Below are 22,070 nucleotides of genomic sequence, written 5' to 3'. Positions count from 1 at the left end.
CCACAATATAGAATCATTAGTAGATCAGCAAGCTAGGAACACTTATGGTAGCTCAGATTAGCGAGACATTTGAACTGCCCTATATGCATGTCTTTGTAGCACATCAGGCTCACCATTATGTTCTTTAGGTCAGTAAATATCTCTTAGCTCAAGATGGATTAATGAATTGGATATAGTAATTTCTAAGCCAATATTAGGTCAGAGGGCCATTTCTGTTCATTACAAACTTTTACAAACAATGTTTGATTATACAAACATTTGTTCGGGACTGTCTTACTGGGTGGATCTTTTTCCTCAGGTGACTTTGGATATGATCTTTAAAACACTTGTATTTTCTATCAAGACATTACCAGCTATTATATATAGGGAAATGTTTTAGAAGATATTTCGTAAAGGCTATTTGTCCCCACATTGAGAATATATTATGGGTCGAGTTGAATCGGATTGTTGCCCAAAATGTCATAGCTCAAAGGCTACATTTTTTCATTGTATGTGGAAATGTCCATACATTAGTTTTTGGAGGCAGGTCTATCACTATGCACCAATATATCTTTTAAACTATGTTCCTTTATCCCTGGAGTGGGCTGTATTGGAAATTGTGACTGTCTCTTCTCAAATAACGAGAGGAAGTAGAGAATTACTCTTGATTATTTCAGCTGTTGCTCAGAAGATTGTTTTGCAAATGTGGATACATGAACAACCGCCATCCTTAGATTTACTTCAGACAAAATAGTTTTTTGCTTTTAGAATGGATTGGATGGAGACCGCTTTGCATAAGGAAAATAAAGTAAATACATTTTTTTGAAATTTGGGAAAGCTTTATTGACTTATTACCTAATACACTTAAGTTACAATTTTTTTTATGCTTTAAACTTACAAGTTGGTATGAGAAAAGGGTAGGTTTAAATAATCCCCCTATTCAATTATCAAATGAAATAGATTATATGGGGAAAGTGGGTTTTTCTTTGTAGTAGGTATTAGACTCCATTTAGATAAATTGACCGCACCTGGAAGATGTATTTAAAAATATATCTAAAAATGTATTCAAAATTGAATAAAAATATTGCATTGAATATGTAAGGAAATTAAATAATATTTTTAGTACTATGTTAAAGTTTCTTTTTTTATGTATTGTATAAATATGTTGTGTGGCATAGCTGTAATTTCTATTCAAATTAATACAAAAAAAAATAAATAAATAAATAAAGTACTGTAGTCAATTGTTTGAGGTCTTCGTCAAAGAACACTGGAGGAGGTTCTTATGATTCAGAAAAGGCTTCTGGGCGCTCTAGCTCAATAGCAGAATCTGTAGAGTTCTCAACTTGGGCAGCAGTCTCTGGAGAGTCCTGTACTGAGACGGCAGAGCAGGAATCCCTGCCTGGGATGGAAGAGAAGGAGACCCCGGCTGGGATGGCAAGCAAGCACACCTGACGGAAAGTCTGGACTGGGCACACCACTCAGACTGGACAGCACTGTGAGAAGCCTTGGATCAGACAGCACTGTGAGAAGCCTCAGATCGGACAGCACTGTGAGAAGCCTCGGACCGGACAGCTCTGTGAGAAGCCACGGACCACATAGCACTGAGAGAAGCAACGGACCGGACAGCACTGTGAGAAGCCATGGACCGGACAGAACTGTGAGAAGCCACGGAACGGACAGCACTGTGAGAAGCCATCTGGCATAATGCCAGAAGGCAACTCAGGCTGAACCGTACTGTGTGGCAACTCGGGCTAAACCGTACTTTGTGGCAACTCGGGCTGAACCATCAGCGATGTTTCTGGAGCAGACTGGAGGGACAGGGCCCTCTCTGAGACAAACTGGAGGGGCAGGGCCCTCTCTGGAATAGACTGGAGGGACAGGGCCCTCTCTAGAACAGACTGGAGGGACAGGGCCCTCTCTGGAACAGAGTGTAAGGGCAGCGCCCTTTCTGGAGCTGGCAAAGTCTCTGGAGTGGAGCCAAAGTCTGGAAGCAGGAAACTGGAATCAAAGACGGGCAGCGTGGAACAGGAGACAGATGCTGGCGTCCCAGAATAGGAGACGGAGGCTGGCATCTTGGAACAGTAAATGGAGGCTGGCATCTCGGGACAGGAGACACCTGAAACTGGCGCCTCGGTACAGGACATGGCTGGAACTGGCAGACTAGGGAGCAGAACAGGTTGAAATGTAGAAACGGGAAGTAAGCGCAAACAAATCCGGAATGAGTAGGAGAGTAAACAGAAGACGGTTCTGTAGGCTGTCGTGGTCTGCAGAGTGGACAGTCTTGTAAAAAGTGTACATTACTGGCACAGTAAAGACATAATTTGTTAGTCTTTCTGCACCACCGCTACTCTTCGGTCAGATGGGAGTGTGAACCACATGCTAACCTGAAGTTTGTTACACAGTAGTTCTTAGTTAAATGCAAATTTGTAATAGCAGGTGCTTTGTAAGAGGTGCTGTTTGCACCGATTCAGCAGCAGGTGGACACAAATCAACAGTATTTGAATTTAGAGAAGCAAAATCTGAGAGTCTCCTGAGTGGGCCTGTGAGGACACCGGGGTTATTACCAAAGCTCTCTAGATACCCGGTCCTCTAGGTTCACAGGTCACACAGGTAAGGAGACAGGAAAGAAATAATAATCCCTTTTATTAAACAAAGTGCACACACTTAGTAAAATACAACAGTGCTCCCCAAGGAGAAACTTGTTCCCCCCGCCAAATATATCTAGTGTCAGAAAATCACCAGTGCAAGTAAAACTCCCCAACAAAATCCCCAGCAGGTTACCTCCAAGCACAGAGTCCTAGCAGGCCCAAACTCCTGGTAATAAAATCCACAGCTGACAATCCAAGTGGGCCAGGGTTTCTGATCCTTAAGGTGGGTCTGTGTATCTTGCTGATCCCAGCCGCTCGGCCAACTCTCCACCAGCTTGGTGGGACCCTGGGTATCAGTCTCCCTACGGATGTAGGCTCACCAATTCCCCAGAATCTGCGAGTGTCTCCCGATGGAGTGGTAACAGAATCAGTCCTAGAGGTACACTGTCCGATCTCTGTCAAGAAGCTCCTGCCTCAAGCATTCCTTTAAGGCCCTGCGAGAATACGGTTACTCTCTAACAGGTCCTTGCTGTCTCCAGATTCTCCAACAACACCCCCCATCCCCCAGACAGCTCCTTTTTGGTCCCTTCTCACCACCCCCCCCCACTCACTGTCCTCTTGTGATTGGTGGTGTGAAGAGTTTGGGTGGTAACCGGGGTGGAAATAGTGCATGACATCAGTGGTCACCCCTTGCTGTGATGGTGCCATTCAGACTGTGTTGCAGACTTGCTAGAACAATAGTTAGCAAACAGGGAGAGACCCCCTACTGATTTTAGATAAGGTCCTGACCCTCCTTTTTTTAACCCGTTCCACTACTTTTTGATGTCACAGGGTCCACAGCTGATTCACACTTCCTGTGAGCTGCCTCTCCCCTCCCTCTCTGGACACCACAGTAATAACAGATCTGGCCACCGGGCGGCATTTAATAACAGAGTGGGCCATGGTTGTTCAATTGGCCCACTGAGGACAGACCGGGTTGGCACGATATTCTCAATATAAGGCCCGGGTCTGTCACATACCTCCCCCTTATTAAATCAAGGGGACAGTTGGAGTCTGGTGGTCGGGCTCCAGATGTTCTCCTTGGCACGGTGGGTTCCTTAATGAAGGGTTCTCCTCCTCTCTTCTGGAGAGTCCGTCCGCATTTGAGTGGTCTTTTCCCTTTTTGTGCGAGATAGTAAAGTTATAATCTTGTAATGCTAAACTCCACCGTAATAACCTCCCATTTTCCCCAGCAGATCTTTGTAACCAGTAAAGGGGGTTGTGGTCTGTAATTACTGTGAACTCTTGCCCATAAATGTAGGGTTGTAATTTCTTTAGGGCCCACACTATGGCCAGGCATTCTTTTTCAATGGTGGCATAGGCTACCTCTCTATCCACCAGCTTTCGGGATAAATAAACTACTGGGTGCTCATGCCCATCCTCCCCCACTTGGCTGAGCACAGCACCGAGTCCACACCCTGAAGCATCTGTCTGTACCAGAAATCGTTTCTTGAAGTCTGGGGCTGCTAACACTGGGGACTGGGTCAATGCTGCCTTCAGAGCGTCAAAGGCTCCCTCGCACTCTGGGGTCCATTCTATACGTCTAGAGTATTTTTTCTTTGTCAAGTCAGTCAGGGGCCTGGCAACAGTGCTATACTGCGGCACAAATTTTCTGTAGTACCCTGCGATCCCGAGGAACGCTCGTACTTGCTTTTGGTTGGTGGGTCGGGGCCACTGAACAATGGCTTCTACTTTTGCCGGTTCAGGTCGTATGATTCCCCCACCAACACGGTGCCCCAAGTATTGCACTTCTGCCATGCCCATGAAGCATTTGTCTGGGCGAATGGTCAACCCTGCCTGCCTGATTCTCCTCAGGACCTCTGACACCTGCACTAAGTGATCCTCCCACGTCTGGCTGAAGATGGCAATGTCATCTAAGTAAGCCTGGGCAAATTCCTGACACCCCCCCAACAGGTCATCAACCATCCGTTGGAATGTGGCTGGAGCATTTTTCATCCCAAACGGCATTGTCGTACATTCAAACAATCCCAGTGGGGTTATAAAGGCTGACCGCTCCTGAGCCTCGGGGGTGAGGGGAATTTGCCAATAGCCCTTACTCAGATCCAAAGTTGACACAAACTTGGCTGCCCCTAGCCTGTCTAGTAGCTCATCTATTCGGGCCATGGGATAAGCATCAGTGGTGGTGACCTCATTTAGTTTACGGTAGTCCACGCAGAAGCGGGTGGTCCCATCCTTCTTCGGGACCAATACCACCCCTGCAGCCCATGGACTATTTGACTTCTTAATTACTCCTAAGGCCAGCATTTCCTCTATCTCCTTCCGTACTTGGGCCAGTACAGCGGGGGTCATGCGGTATGCTACCTGCCTTATGGGCTTCTCCTCCCCCGTGTCTACATGGTGGGTGGCTAGGTGGGTACGACCGGGCTTACAGGTAAATTGGGCCTGCTCCTTCTCCCAAATCAATTTCTGGTACAACATCAGATATTTCTGGGTTACTCACCAACGGTGCTGCCTCTGGCTCCTTGGTTCTGGTTGCCGGGGTTAATCTTGGTGGTCTCCTTGGCGTTGCGGCTTCTTGTGCTGCTGTGGCTTGTGCTCGGCTCTGGCTGCGGGTCACAGCTTGCACAAAGTGAGTGACCAATCCCTGGCCCAAATCATTCCCCAAAATCACTTTTGCTGGTAGTCCATCCAGAATGCCCACCTCCACCATTCCAAATCCCGCCCCCCAATCCAAATGTACCCGGGCCACCTGAATATCTGCAAGATGGCCCCCCACCGTGGAAATCCGGACCTGCTGTCCCTCCATAACTTGGGATCTTTTAATTATATCAGGCTCCACCAGGGTCAGGGATGCTCCTGAGTCTCTCAACCCCTGGACCTTGCAGTCCCCCACCCACACGTCCTGTAGATGACCCTGCATATTCCTAGGGCTCTGCCTCCCCTTCCCCAAAATCAGGTTCACCACATACACCCCGTCCCTTGCCTCTGGCACATCAGGACAGGGTGGCTCGGCCTCAATGCCGATTTCAAAATCTCCTGGGGCATACTGTACAGCGGCCACTGGTGCAGCTCTGGCTCCTGGGATCGGACTTCTGGTACGGGGGCAATCTCTCTGGAAGTGCCCCACCTGGTTGCACCGAAAGCACCTCTTTGGATTCAGGTCCCAGGGTCTGGATCGGGCTGGTTCATCTCTTGGATTCCGGGCAGAGTTCTCTCTAATAAAGGGGGCTCCCGGTGTCACTAGACCTGCTGGAATTGTTCGGCTCCCCCTCCCTGCAGCTGCTTGACTAGGCATACTAGGGGCTCTCCATCTTGGTCGACTCACCACATACTCATCAGCTAGCCCTGCTGCCTCCTCCAGGGTCTCAGGTTTTCTGTCCGCCAGCCATTCCCGGATCTCTGGGGCCATTTTTAGAGTCAGCTGCTCCAGCATAATGAGCTCTTTAATTTGCTTAGCGGAGCGGGCCCCTTTCCCTTTCATCCATTTCTCGCAGGCCCTCTGTAGCTGGCTGGCAAATTCCTGGTGCGACTGTGACCCTCCTTTATTCAAAGTCCTGAACTTGTATCTGTAGGTCTCTGCATTTAACTGGAATTTTACCATCAGTGCCTTTTTCACTGTACCATAATCCCCACATTCGTGAGGGCTTAGAGCCTGGTAAGCTTCCAGCGCTCTCCCAGTCAGGCTGGGTCCCAGATATTTGGACCACTCTTCCTCCTCAATCCCATGGACTCCCATCAAGTTTTCAAAAACCTGGAGATGGGTATCAATGTCTGTGTCTGCCTCTTTAAAAATTGGGACTCCACTATATCCCAGCTGAGGTCTCAACCGGGCCTCTCCCCGACCTTCTACTCTCTGAATCTGGGGTACCTCATATGCTACCCCCAACATTGCTTGGAGTACGGCTGCCCTTTCATGCAGGGTTGCCCTTTCCCCCAGTGCTGTCAGCCAATCTTGCAGCACTGCTGGAGTGCCGGACGGTGGTCTGGGTTGTGTCCCACTAGGGGGTCTCTGTGGCTGGTCTTTGGCCTCCTCCTCTTCCACCTCTGACTCTTCCATCTCCTCAGGGTGTGTCACGGGCACTAGGAGTCTTTACCCAGGGATCACCAGGTGATAGGCTTACCAGAGCAGTATAGGTGGTAATATGGTACTCTGGTAGCAGGGTGATCACGGAACAGGAAATAGCAGATGATGAGATGCTCAGGAAAGTCTATGACTAGCAGCACTGGCAATATGGAGGTAGTAATACACGAGGAACTGTATGGACAAAGGACACGTGAAGGTAGTCAGTGGTCTGCGGTAGCAAGTTGTACCACTGCTATAGTGAGGAGGAATGTCCAACAGAAACGAGGAGGTGATGAGAGTCAGCGGTCTGCGGATAGCAAGTTGTACCGCTGTCTGAGTGAAGGAATGGAATCCAAGTGGAGGTATCCGGGGAGTCAGTGGTCTGCGTTAGCAAGTTGTACCACTGCTATGTGAGAGGATACTGGAACAGGTGAAACTGTAAACAGGAGTCAGTGGTCTGCTACTAGCAAGTTGTACTACTGAATATATATGTGAGGAGGTGCACGGGGAGAGACTGCAACACAATATATACACGGGCACCTTGACTTTGATCCACAGTAATATGCACAATATAAATGTATAAATGACTGAACAACACTGCCAATATAGAAAGTCTCTTGAAGTAATCCGGCATGAGATAACACAGTCAATGATGGCAGTAGAGTCAGCAGATAGTACACTCCAGAGGAGAACCAACACAGTCCAGCAAGGTATGCAATACACAGCACAGTCAATGGGAAGTATGCATACCGTGGTTCAGGAGAAGGCAGTCAGACAGGAGTGCAGAGATACCTGAAGGGCAGGAGGCCAGCAGGATACAAGTCCCTGGATGGGTGAAGCAGGGGTCTAGCAGGTGCAGCGCACAGGTAGGTAGACCAGCAGGGAACACAGGAAGGCGTGGAGAGCGGATCAGCAGTAGATGGATGAGTAGCGCTGAGAAGTAACAGCAGCGGGTCTCTGCGGGAACACGGAGGTAACCAATAGCAACCAGCAGGTGCAGTAACGATGGGACACCGGAGCAGAGTTGAACTGGAACAGATGATCACGGAGAGTAGCGGGTAGCAATAGTGGCAGCAGACTCAAGGAAACACGGTAGAGTAGACAAGGACTGAAGACTGAAGCGCACAGAGGCAGCGGATAGGAATCAGCTAAACAGTCACGATGAAACACAGACGGGTTGCAGGTTGAAGACTGTAGTGCACGGAGGCAGCGGGTAGGAATCAGCTAGCAGTCACGATGATGAAACACAGACGAGTTGCAGGTTGAAGACTGTAGTGCACGGAGGCAGCGGATAGGAATCAGCTGGCAGTCACAATCATGAACAGGTGAGTGGATGTGGTTGAAGCCTGTAATGCACGGAGGCAGCGGATAGGCATCAGCTAACAGTCCCAATAATGAACACAGGCGAGTTGCAGGCTGAAGGCTTGTAGTGCACGGAGGCAGCGGATAGGAATCAGCTCACTGACTTGATGAGGAACAGGTGAGTGGATGTAAAGTAACGGTTGGAGTGCACAGAGGCAGCGGGTAGGAACCAGCAAACAGTCACAGTGAAATATAATAGCGATGATGTGGATCAGAGGACTGAAGTGCACGGAGGCAGCGGGTAGGAATCAGCTCACAGTCACGATGATACAGTAGATGGTAGAAGTGGTATGGGAACCACAGTAGCAGAAGTGGTTTGGAAACCACAGAGGTAGAAGTGGTTTGGAAACCACAGGAATCAGCAGGGCTGAATAAACAAGGAAACACAGGAACACCTTCAGAGACTCATGGGGAATGAGACTCCAAGATCAGGCAACGTGGTGTTGACCACAGGTGCTTAATATAGGGAGGTTGCCTGATCTGCCAATTAAGTTAAAGGAACATACACTGGAGGTATAGAAAGGGCTGCGCATGCGCAGTCCCTCAGGATGGAGGACGGCCACGGTTCCTAAATGTCCGGGAAGAAGCACTCACAGTCCGGTGAGTGACAGTACCCCCCCTTTTAAAGGTGGGCACAGAACGCCTGGAACCGGGCTTGTCCGGATTTTTGGAATAAAACTTCTTCAGAAGGGCAGGAGCATTAAGATCTTCAGCTTTGATCCATGAACGCTCTTCAGGACCAAAGCCCTTCCAATGAACGAGGAAACGGAGGACTCCTCGCGAAATTTTTGCATCCAATACCTCAGTAATCTCGAAATCCTCCTCCTGATGAACTTGAACTGGCTGCGGTGCTGAGGAAGGAGTCGAGAAACGGTTAATGATGAGAGGTTTGAGCAAGGACACATGGAAGGCATTGGAAATCCGAAGATTCTTAGGAAGAAGAAGTTTAACACATACTGGATTGATAACTTGAATGATCCTATATGGACCAATAAAACGAGGGGCGAATTTCATAGATGGAACCTTCAAACGAATATTTTTGGTAGATAACCAGACACGATCTCCAATTTTTAGTGGTGGAATAGCCCGCCTCTTCTTATCTGCGAAAGACTTATATTTGTTAGATGTCTTCTTTAAACAGGTTTTGACCTGAGACCAGATATTTTTGAAGGTCTGACAAGCAGTCTCCACAGCAGGAACTTGGGTGGGCGGGAGGGCAGGAAATTCCGGAAAAGACGGATGGTGACCGTAGACCACAAAGAATGGAGTTTTGGATGATGACTCATGGTACATGTTGTTATGGGCGAATTCAGCCCAAGGGAGCAATTCTACCCAGTTGTCTTGGTTGGCTGAAGAGAACATCCTAATAAAAGTCTCAAGATCTTGATTGACTCGTTCCGTTTGTCCGTTAGATTGCGGATGGTAAGACGATGAGAGTGCTAATCGTATGCCCAAGGTTTTACAAAGGGCCCGCCAGAATCTGGAAACGAATTGTACTCCTCTATCTGACACAATCTCAGACGGACATCCATGGATGCGGAAGATTTCTCTAATGAAATGTTCAGCCAGAGTAGACGAGGAAGGTAAACCGGACAGAGGGACGAAATGAGCCATCTTCGAAAATCTGTCTACCACTACCCAAATAGTATTGTGATTCTTACTTGGTGGCAAATCAGTAACGAAATCCATACTAATATGGGTCCAAGGCTTGGACGGAATGGGTAGTGGTCGCAGCAACCCTGCTGGAGTTCTGCGGGAGGATTTGAACTGAGAACATAAATCACAGGAAGCAATAAACTCTTTGACGTCTCTCCTCATTGAAGGCCACCAGTAACTACGAGAGAGAATCTCAAAGGTCTTATGTTCACCGGCGTGTCCAGAAAAACGAGAGGCATGGAACCACGAAAGGATTTTCCTCCTCAGAGTAGGAGGCACGAGGGTCTTCCCAAATGGTAGCATTTTGGTGGATGAAGCAGCCAGAGAAATACATTTGGGGTCTAGAATAGCATGGTTGGGAACCTCTTCTACATCAGAGGACGTCACCAAAGCTCGAGATAGAGCGTCAGCTTTCTTGTTCTTAGCAGCTGGTTTGAAGGTTATAATTAATTCAAAACGGGAAAAGAAAAGAGACCATCTTGCTTGACGAGGGTTCAGGCATTGAGCAGATTGCAAATATGACAAGTTCTTATGATCCGTGAAGATCGTCACCGGATGGCGAGCTCCTTCCAACAAGTATCTCCATTCCTCTAATGCAGCTTTGATGGCCAGCAACTCCTTGTCCCCGATAGTATAGTTTTTCTCTGCGGGCAGAAGACCCCGAGAGTAGAAGGCACAAGGATGTAATTTTTGTTGCTCCGAGCGTTGGGAGAGAATAGCTCCTAAGCCCACATTAGAGGCATCTACTTCTAGGAAGAAGGGGAGTGTCACATCAGGTTGTCGCAGAATGGGAGCAGACGAGAAGGACTCTTTGAGGATTTGAAAGGCTTGGAGAGCCTCAGATGACCATTGCTTAGTATTAGCCCCTTTTCGAGTTAAGGCCACAATGGGAGATGCAATGGATGAGAAGTCTTGAATGAAGCGTCTATAGTAATTGGCAAAACCTAAAAAACGCTGGATGGCACGAAGAGTAGTTGGCTGAGGCCAATGTAGTACAGCATTTACTTTGTCTGGATCCATCTTCAGGCCAACTCCGGAAACTATATACCCCAAGAATGGAATCTGGGGTAACTCGAATGAACATTTTTCCAATTTACAGAACAATGAGTTTTTCCGTAGTCTGGAGAGGACCTCTGCCACATGTTGGTGATGAGAAGGCAGGTCCTGTGAGAAGATCAATATGTCGTCCAGGTAGACAACGACACATACATATAATAAGTCCCGAAAGATCTCATTGATGAAACCCTGGAAAACCGCGGGGGCATTACACAGCCCGAAGGGCATTACTAAATATTCGTAATGCCCATCTCTGGTGTTAAACGCGGTCTTCCATTCGTCACCGGAACGGATTCTAATTAAATTGTAGGCACCACGAAGATCCAACTTAGTAAATATCCGAGCTCCCTTGATGCGATCAAATAGCTCAGTGATCAGCGGAATGGGATACCGATTCTTGATAGTAATGGCGTTGAGTCCACGAAAATCTATACAAGGGCGTAATGATCCATCCTTCTTTTTGACGAAGAAGAACCCAGCTCCAGCGGGAGAGGTGGAAGGTCGAATGAACCCACGCTGGAGATTCTCCTGTATGTACTCAGATGTGGCTTGAGTTTCAGGTAACGAGAGAGGATAGACCCGACCCCTGGGAGGAGTCTTGCCAGGTAGAAGGTCGATCGGACAATCCCAAGAACGATGAGGAGGAAGACGTTCAGACTGAGCTTTATCAAACACATCGGCAAATGAAGCATACTGAGGAGGGAGTCCCGGGGAGGAAGATGAGATGGAAGATTGCTGTACTTTAAGAGGAATAACTTGAGAGAGACAACGATGGTGACATTCAGGCCCCCAAGACGTAACTTGAGGGGTGCGCCAGTCAATCTGGGGAGAGTGACATTGAAGCCATGGAAGGCCTAAGACAATCGGACTTGTCGTAACAGGAAGAATTAAAAACGAAATTTCTTCATGGTGTAGTACACCAATCTGAAGGGTTACTGGAGACGTACTCTGGGTGATGAGACCATTGATGAGACGTGATCCATCTATAGCCGTCACAGTAATGGGTGTTTTTAAAGTGATCACTGGTAGGGACCATTGATTCACTAGTGATTTAGAAATGAAATTTCCTGCTGCTCCGGAATCAATCAATGCCTGTGACTCAAAGGATTTGGTAGCAAAGGAAATCGTAACATCGAAAGCGCAGACTTTAGATTTCATAGACAATGGAGAGGACTCCAGGGACCCTAACTTCACCTCTCCAGAACTAGTTAGGGCCTGGCATTTCCCGATTTCTTAGGGCAAGAACTGAGCATATGTGTGGAATCAGCACAATAGATACAGAGTCTATTCTTTACTCTTCGTTTCCTCTCTTCTAAAGATAATTTGGAACGTCCTATCTCCATGGGAATCACAGAAGGTGAAACTGGACGAAATTGAGGGTTTAAACGAAGAGGTGCTTTAGCAGAAGTTGTTTTCTCAGATTCTCTTTCACGAAATCTCATGTCTACACGATGGCAAAGAGAGATCAAATCTTCTAGTGACGAAGGAAGCTCTTGGGTAGTCAGTACATCTTTAATTTTATCGGAGAGCCCCTGCCAGAAGGCGGCAACTAATGCTTCAGTGTTCCACTGAAGTTCAGAGGCTAAGATCCTAAATTGAATGACATACTGTCCTACTGTATGGGAGCCTTGTCGCAAACGAAGAATGCTGGAAGCAGCGGAGGTCACACGACCTGGTTCATCGAACACACTTCGGAACGTGGAAATGAATTTGGCACTATCTTGTAGAATTGGATCGTTTCTCTCCCACAGAGGGGAGGCCCAAGCCAGGGCTTGTCCAGAAAACAATGAGATAAGATAGGCCACTCTGGAACGATGGGTAGAAAAATTTTGAGGTTGGAGTTCAAAATGGACTGAACATTGGTTAAGGAAACCTCTACAAGTTTTGGGGTCCCCGTCATATTTTGACGGAGTAGGCAGGTGAAGCGTAGGAGCTGTAGACACCTGGGATGGCACTGGGGAAACGGAGGCAAGCACAGGAGCTTCAATATTAGCTGTAACAGTCTGTCCAGATGTTCCTTGGGAGGTTAACGATTGGTAACATTGAAGTAACAGCTGTTGGCGAGCATCCTGTTGCTCCACACGGCTGACCAGATGCTGCAGCATCTCCTTAGCGGTAGGTTCCGTATCTGGGTCTGTCATGGCCTGATCTTACTGTCACGGGCACTAGGAGTCTTTACCCAGGGATCACCAGGTGATAGGCTTACCAGAGCAGTATAGGTGGTAATATGGTACTCTGGTAGCAGGGTGATCACGGAACAGGAAATAGCAGATGATGAGATGCTCAGGAAAGTCTATGACTAGCAGCACTGGCAATATGGAGGTAGTAATACACGAGGAACTGTATGGACAAAGGACACGTGAAGGTAGTCAGTGGTCTGCGGTAGCAAGTTGTACCACTGCTATAGTGAGGAGGAATGTCCAACAGAAACGAGGAGGTGATGAGAGTCAGCGGTCTGCGGATAGCAAGTTGTACCGCTGTCTGAGTGAAGGAATGGAATCCAAGTGGAGGTATCCGGGGAGTCAGTGGTCTGCGTTAGCAAGTTGTACCACTGCTATGTGAGAGGATACTGGAACAGGTGAAACTGTAAACAGGAGTCAGTGGTCTGCTACTAGCAAGTTGTACTACTGAATATATATGTGAGGAGGTGCACGGGGAGAGACTGCAACACAATATATACACGGGCACCTTGACTTTGATCCACAGTAATATGCACAATATAAATGTATAAATGACTGAACAACACTGCCAATATAGAAAGTCTCTTGAAGTAATCCGGCATGAGATAACACAGTCAATGATGGCAGTAGAGTCAGCAGATAGTACACTCCAGAGGAGAACCAACACAGTCCAGCAAGGTATGCAATACACAGCACAGTCAATGGGAAGTATGCATACCGTGGTTCAGGAGAAGGCAGTCAGACAGGAGTGCAGAGATACCTGAAGGGCAGGAGGCCAGCAGGATACAAGTCCCTGGATGGGTGAAGCAGGGGTCTAGCAGGTGCAGCGCACAGGTAGGTAGACCAGCAGGGAACACAGGAAGGCGTGGAGAGCGGATCAGCAGTAGATGGATGAGTAGCGCTGAGAAGTAACAGCAGCGGGTCTCTGCGGGAACACGGAGGTAACCAATAGCAACCAGCAGGTGCAGTAACGATGGGACACCGGAGCAGAGTTGAACTGGAACAGATGATCACGGAGAGTAGCGGGTAGCAATAGTGGCAGCAGACTCAAGGAAACACGGTAGAGTAGACAAGGACTGAAGACTGAAGCGCACAGAGGCAGCGGATAGGAATCAGCTAAACAGTCACGATGAAACACAGACGGGTTGCAGGTTGAAGACTGTAGTGCACGGAGGCAGCGGGTAGGAATCAGCTAGCAGTCACGATGATGAAACACAGACGAGTTGCAGGTTGAAGACTGTAGTGCACGGAGGCAGCGGATAGGAATCAGCTGGCAGTCACAATCATGAACAGGTGAGTGGATGTGGTTGAAGCCTGTAATGCACGGAGGCAGCGGATAGGCATCAGCTAACAGTCCCAATAATGAACACAGGCGAGTTGCAGGCTGAAGGCTTGTAGTGCACGGAGGCAGCGGATAGGAATCAGCTCACTGACTTGATGAGGAACAGGTGAGTGGATGTAAAGTAACGGTTGGAGTGCACAGAGGCAGCGGGTAGGAACCAGCAAACAGTCACAGTGAAATATAATAGCGATGATGTGGATCAGAGGACTGAAGTGCACGGAGGCAGCGGGTAGGAATCAGCTCACAGTCACGATGATACAGTAGATGGTAGAAGTGGTATGGGAACCACAGTAGCAGAAGTGGTTTGGAAACCACAGAGGTAGAAGTGGTTTGGAAACCACAGGAATCAGCAGGGCTGAATAAACAAGGAAACACAGGAACACCTTCAGAGACTCATGGGGAATGAGACTCCAAGATCAGGCAACGTGGTGTTGACCACAGGTGCTTAATATAGGGAGGTTGCCTGATCTGCCAATTAAGTTAAAGGAACATACACTGGAGGTATAGAAAGGGCTGCGCATGCGCAGTCCCTCAGGATGGAGGACGGCCACGGTTCCTAAATGTCCGGGAAGAAGCACTCACAGTCCGGTGAGTGACAGTGTGGGCCTTTTCCCATTCCATTAGTTTGGCCACCAGAACTTCACGCACGTCTGTGTCATCAAAGTCCACCCCTTTGGTTCTGCAGAACCCCTGCAAGTGTTGTTTCCTTGCTTTCATATAGAATCTCTCTGTGGCTTTTAAGCTGATCTGCTCTGCTTCTGTGGCCATTCCTGCTGACTTCCTAGCTAGGGTTTTTTTTTGTTTTTTTTTTTACTAACACTGGTGCTGACAGACTGTTGCCTTGTGTCCTTACAGAGCCTGACCGTATCTGGATACGAGTCCCTGCGCTCTACCCAAACGTTGGGACTGTGTGACCCCACTGCTTGCCACCAAAATTGTGAGGACACCGGGGTTATTACCAAAGCTCTCTAGATACCCGGTCCTCTAGGTTCACAGGTCACACAGGTAAGGAGACAGGAAAGAAATAATAATCCCTTTTATTAAACAAAGTGCACACACTTAGTAAAATACAACAGTGCTCCCCAAGGAGAAACTTGTTCCCCCCGCCAAATATATCAAGTGTCAGAAAATCACCAGTGCAAGTAAAACTCCCCAACAAAATCCCCAGCAGGTTACCTCCAAGCACAGAGTCCTAGCAGGCCCAAACTCCTGGTAATAAAATCCACAGCTGACAATCCAAGTGGGCCAGGGTTTCTGATCCTTAAGGTGGGTCTGTGTATCTTGCTGATCCCAGCCGCTCGGCCAACTCTCCACCAGCTTGGTGGGACCCTGGGTATCAGTCTCCCTACGGATGTAGGCTCACCAATTCCCCAGAATCTGCGAGTGTCTCCCGATGGAGTGGTAACAGAATCAGTCCTAGAGGTACACTGTCCGATCTCTGTCAAGAAGCTCCTGCCTCAAGCATTCCTTTAAGGCCCTGCGAGAATACGGTTACTCTCTAACAGGTCCTTGCTGTCTCCAGATTCTCCAACAACACCCCCCATCCCCCAGACAGCTCCTTTTTGGTCCCTTCTCACCACCCCCCCCACTCACTGTCCTCTTGTGATTGGTGGTGTGAAGAGTTTGGGTGGTAACCGGGGTGGAAATAGTGCATGACATCAGTGGTCACCCCTTGCTGTGATGGTGCCATTCAGACTGTGTTGCAGACTTGCTAGAACAATAGTTAGCAAACAGGGAGAGACCCCCTACTGATTTTAGATAAGGTCCTGACCCTCCTTTTTTTAACCCGTTCCACTACTTTTTGATGTCACAGGGTCCACAGCTGATTCACACTTCCTGTGAGCTGCCTCTCCCCTCCCTCTCTGGACACCACAGTAATAACAGATCTGGCCACCGGGCGGCATTTAATAACAGAGTGGGCCATGGTTGTTCAATTGGCCCACTGAGGACAGACCGGGTTGGCACGATATTCTCAATATAAGGCCCGGGTCTGTCACAGGGCCCAGTAAGTAAAGTCAGCTGAGATCGTAACAAAAGTATATCTGCTTGCAGAGTCTGTAGCAAAGGCAATTCAGAAATTTGTAAGGTAGACATTTTGCAGGAGAAAGTGAATGAAAACAATTGCAGTAAAAAGTCCCATGAATACAAATCTGAAGCAGAATCTATAACACAGCTCCAAAGCTTTCTTTTAGGCTGGTCATTCTGTTACAATTCTGTTCCACAAACTAGATCTTTGTAATTACAGCCACGGAGTCAGACATATGTTGAAAACATTAAACTGTTTATTGCAGTGAACACTCCAGGTGATGCAATGTAAACACAGACCAGGTCAATGAATAAACAGACTTCCAGTTATTGCAGAATAACAGGTAAATGCAAATATCAGATTTACGTCTTGGAGATAAGAAATAGGTGAGTGGTAAATGCTTATAGAGAAGCAGGAACTGGTTAAGCAAAGATTTCCACAGGAACAGAGAAAGCAAGGCAGTTAGTCCTAGGGTTCAGGGGGAACAAACATAAAGAGGCACAGAAACATTAATGACCAGAAAAGGTTACTGGGAGAGGCAAGCATATATAGAAGACACTCAGGAGCATATGATTAACGAGCTGCAGCTAGTTAACTCCTGGTAGTTGGACGAGATGACAGAATAGTGGCACCTCTGGTGGAACATAGGTACTGCATGGTAAATACAATAATAAAGTCCAGAATAGTCCAAAAAGGAAGGAGCTGCTAAGATGAAGCAGCATCCTGAGGCAGATACTAACATCTCTGCATAGAAATTTTGCAAATGCTAGTGTCGTACTGTGCCAAATGTGTCTTACCAACTGAGGACCATTTTTACATTGAATTTCTTGTTTTTCAACTTCAAGGCTGTCCAAACATTTTTGTGAATTAATCCCTGCTCTGTACAGCATGTTTTTAATGTGTAAACACTGATTTTTTTAGAGGTACTAATAAATATAAGCTTAATTTTATTGATAATGTATATTTTTATTCCTGTGAGTAGTTGTGTAGGATGGGCCCTGTTGCACTGCTTTGCCCAGAGGCCTATAATGCTGTTAAGACAGTCCTGGTGAATGTGTGTAACTGACTGATGTGTACTGACTGATGTGTATAACTGACTGATGTGTATAACTGACTGATGTGTGTAACTGACTAATGTGTATAACTGACTATTGTGTATAACTGACTAATGTATGTAACTGACTAATGCAGGGCCATCTTTTTCATTGGGCACGATGGGCAGGTGCCCGGGGGCCCCACGGGCAAGGGGGCCCCATAGGCAGGGTTCTTAATTAGACTAAATAATCCTGCAAAAGAAAAAACCTGCAAAAAAAACCTTAAAGGGTCACAGAGCAAGTACATCAATCTATCTCTATCTCTATATATCTATATCTATATCTGTATTTCTATACATCTATATATCTATATATATATATATATATATATATATATATATATATATATAGGGGCCCCGGTGCACTGCTTTGCCCGGGGGCCCATAATGTTGTTAAGATGGCCCTGGACTAATGTATGTAACTGACTTAAATGTAGCTGACTAATGTGAGTAACGTGTATAACCGACTGCTATGTGTAACTGGTGTGAGTTACTGGCTGATGTGTAAAATACTGCTGTGTATCTGACTGATATGTGTAACTGATGTGTGTAACTGACCAATGTGTGTAAGTGACTGATATGTAATTGACTAATGTGTGTAACTGACTGATGTGTGTAACTGACTGATGTATTATTGACTGATATGTAACTGACTGGTATGTAGGTAATCGAATGCACCTAACTTGTTGGTGAAAAGTCCCTCTCTCATCTTAATTGCTCATAATTTGTGATTTCAAAAGCTAAAAGACAATGTCAGAGACATCACTCTCTTTCTATATTTACTGAGTGCCTCTTGGTTATCAAATTAGCACACTAATAATAAAGTTGCATTGTAAATACCTTTAGGTCATTCTTATTTGGTTTTTATTTTGGCTTATTTTTCTATAAATGAAAATCAACAGAACAATAATTTAATTTATAGCGGAATTATATAATAACATTTTGCTATATGCTTTAATAGAAATGGTTGCATAATTGCATTATTAAATCACTATTATGAAACCGTATTTTTTAGTATGTTTACTGATATGTAGTACACAGTGTGTATGGTGAGCCTATATTAATTTAATTACATGACATAAAGCCAACACAAAGAACATTGACAAAGAGGGGTTATAAATAATATTATTATTAAATAAATGGTAGCCAATTATATTTAATTTTACATAATATGCTATCATTGTTGTTGATAGTACTTCTTTAATAATATGGTACTGTATGTTATGTCACCTAACCCAAATTAGATAAAAAAATAACAGTATATTCAAGATGCTATCTGTAAGTAAATTTACTCAGCCAGTGAAAATCCAATTTTAGTTGATCATTAGATAAAATATAGGGTATCAATTAAAATACTACATCTTGTTGACAATTAACATACACCACATCAGTGGTTTGGACCTTATGAACCTTTTTTGTTTTCAAATTTATGTGACCCAGTGTTCTCTAGATTGAAAATAAATTAAATTGTTGTTACATTTATGTATTAAATAAATAATATATAAGTAAATGGTCATAAAAAGAGATTTTGTAAGGCAGGCAATCTTGTACAGAAGATAATGTACATATCATAAATGTGCTTTCGGTTTGTTTGGGAATTATATCTTAATTTTATGAATGGACTATGTCATGAATTTAATCTAATTATTTTTGATCATATAAATTTCCCAGTGTTTGCATAGAAGACAAAACGATTGTCAGATTCTACTAATGTTTCTTTCCTAATATCATTTTGTAGGTTGAGATAGTAATGTCTCTACTCGGAATGTTTTGCCCACCATTATTTGAAACTATTGCAAATTTAGAAGATTACCATCCCCGTGTTGCACTGAAGTGGCAGCTGGGCCGAATCTTTGCTTTGTTCCTCGGCAATCTCTACACATTCTTACTGGCTTTGATGGATGATGTCAATGAGAAAGTAAGAGGCAATGTACTCATGTGATAATTTATAAATATATATTTCTGAATAGACTTGTCATATCCCTGATCATTTTTATTTTATTTTGTCTGCAGTTAGCTCAAGAGGTATCCATAAAGAATATTACTTACTGGACATTGTACAATTACTACAACTCATCCACGTACACAAATGGAACTGACACTACACCACCACCTCTAAGTCCAGCCGATATCCCTAGGGGTCCCTGCTGGGAAACGAATGTTGGAGTTGTAAGGATGTCCTTATTTCTTTTATTATTCTAACATAAAATTTGTAAATTGAGTTCTGATTACATATAACTTCATATAACCTCATCAGTATTACACAGACAGGAAATGTATTAACAGTAGGGCTGCGAGATCTTGCAAATATTTCTAGCAATAATTTTATAAAATTATAGTGTTGGAACTCCAGTCACAAACCTTCACTTTATTTTTCAAGACACCTGTATAGTTTAATAAGAGGTCAACTTTTTCAGCTCTACATATTATGACAGTACAGTGATAAACTAGCTATTTTACCAATTATCAGCACAAATCAGACAATATTTTGACATATTTCATATTTTAATTTGTTTTTCAATGTTTGCTTCTCAATTAGGAGTTTGTAAGGCTGACAGTGTCTGACATTCTAGTGACATATGTCACCATCCTAGTTGGGGATTTCCTTCGTGCCTGCTTTGTAAGATTTATGAACTACTGCTGGTGCTGGGACTTGGAGGCTGGCTTTGTAAGTTGTTCCATATACCTGAAAACAAAACAACTGTTTATTTCACTCAATTGCCTATGCTCTCTGTATTGTTTTTCTGGTATCATACTTGTTGTCTATACATTATGTCAACACAACATAACCTTGTACTAGGGAGTTCGGAACAGAGGTACATGCATAATTGTGATTAGTTATGGATGAGAAACGTCCATATCTGCCCAAATCCAACCATCAATCAGAGCAAAAAGAATGAATTTGTACAAGACATCTGGTGATACCAATCCATTACACAGATCAGTGGGACAGAACAGCTCTGGCACTGGGTTACTCTATTATTTTTACAATAATTGAACTATAACAAAGACATACGGAATAAGCACTAATTCTTACATTTATACAATACTATGTAGGACAACCAGTCACTAATGTTAGGAAAGTATCATTGCAAAAAAATACAAAAAAAACTCCAGAAATAGATGTCAACGTATTTTATATTTAACTAACATATTCATTTTAAAGTAATGGGCATTGGCTAATTATTAGAGAAATATTCCCATGTTGCTTATTCTAAAAATAGAGGCACTTTCATTTCAAACTATATAAACTCCACACAGATAAGGCCATGGTCGGGAATTGAACTCATGACCTCAGTGCTGTGAGGCAGATGTGCTAACCACTTAGCCACCATGCTGCCCATACCATATTTGACACTGGTAATCGCCCTCTATAATGTTTGCCCCCAGCATCCCAATAAACCTATAGAACCTCGAGAGGTCTTCACCTACAGCAGCCTCTATTTCCCATTGAGCACTATGTGCTCACAGATACTCAGTTGCCCCAGATCTTGTGTGCAATAGTATAGGTTTATACATGGATGGATGCAAACGGAGAATTTCAGAGAATAACCCAACAAAATGGAAATAAATATAATAATCTAAACCTACTAAGAACAAACTTTCTAACAGCAAACAGATACAATAGAAAATTGGGGTAGACAGCAAATATAATCATGAGAGTCACAAGCCAGGCTCTAGGCGAGCACCAAATAAGGATAAATGATAACAAGCATATGTCAGTATGGGCAGCAGAAAGCATAAATAGTAACAAGCTGAGGTCAATACAGGCAGCAGACAGGATAATCGGTAACAAGTAATGGTCGAAGCAGATGGCTGGGAAGAACAGTCAAAATGAGCTGGGTTAATAACAGGCAGACAGTAATATGGTACAGAGCAAGTATACCAAGGCAAGCTAAAGCTATTACAGGCAACAAGCAAATGGATAATCTAATAAACCCACCATAGACCAATTCCAGTTCAGCCCTCACTGTGCTATTAAGCAATTTAAAACACATGAGTCAGTCAGTCAAGACAAGTAATGCAAGTTTAAACAGACGGCCACTATTTCTATCCCTGCCTCTGTCCCCAATCCTAACACCATCCTTATTATCGTGTGTGGAAGTACTGCCTACAGTGACTCAAGGAGGATATCCTCAATGTCAGGTCTATGTGTATAACTTGATCACCACATAGCAGTAGCTATTTACTTTATTTTGTTGTTCTGATTTCCTGAATTTTGTTGATAGCAAAAGATTCCAATCATTTTTAGCCTGATGATAACACAAGTGGAGCTGTTTTACCTTTACATCTATGGTTTTCTTGTCTTAAATGGTCAATAAGAGAAAGAGTAGCAACATAAATGCCTCCTTACCTAGCAAGCTGACCATATTTTACAACATTAATAAGAGCCCCTTAAAGAATGTCTTTAAGACCCATATGAATTCTGGACTGTAATGTGTAGATGCAAAAACATTCTCTATGTAAGAGTTGGCAGTATTTACCTTTACTTGGTGGTTGAACTTGCTCAATGACCATGACTTTGAGTTCATATATAGCTTTGTTGATAATGATTCAAAATCTGTAGTTAATCATGTAAATTACAATAAAAGTGATTGTACTTTTGTTGTTATTAAAACAAATAATGTTATAGTCGTCTTGGCAATAGATAACTTGCTACATAGAGCAAATTATTTTGCAAGTAAAATATCTATGAATAAGTAGATTGAATGAAGCTAGTGTACA

At 44.8% G+C, this 22,070-nt stretch overlaps 1 protein-coding gene across 1 annotated transcript in view; it reads left to right on the top strand.

Annotated features, from left to right (window-relative positions):
• The window catches only part of LOC142159454 (transmembrane channel-like protein 2), a 165,312-nt gene that overhangs the window by 117,098 nt on the left and 26,144 nt on the right, over positions 1–22,070 (top strand). The window contains exons 16-18 of the mRNA XM_075214356.1: positions 19,084–19,263; positions 19,359–19,514; positions 19,885–20,013. Coding sequence (XP_075070457.1) covers positions 19,084–19,263; positions 19,359–19,514; positions 19,885–20,013 — 465 coding nt within the window. The remainder of the gene's footprint in view (positions 1–19,083; positions 19,264–19,358; positions 19,515–19,884; positions 20,014–22,070) is intronic.

The sequence above is a fragment of the Mixophyes fleayi genome, chromosome 5 (genome assembly GCF_038048845.1).
Source record: "Mixophyes fleayi isolate aMixFle1 chromosome 5, aMixFle1.hap1, whole genome shotgun sequence".
Taxonomy (NCBI): Eukaryota; Metazoa; Chordata; class Amphibia; order Anura; family Limnodynastidae; genus Mixophyes; species Mixophyes fleayi.
The sequence above is the reverse complement of the archived record's forward strand: the minus strand, read 5'-3'. Positions and strand labels throughout refer to the sequence as shown.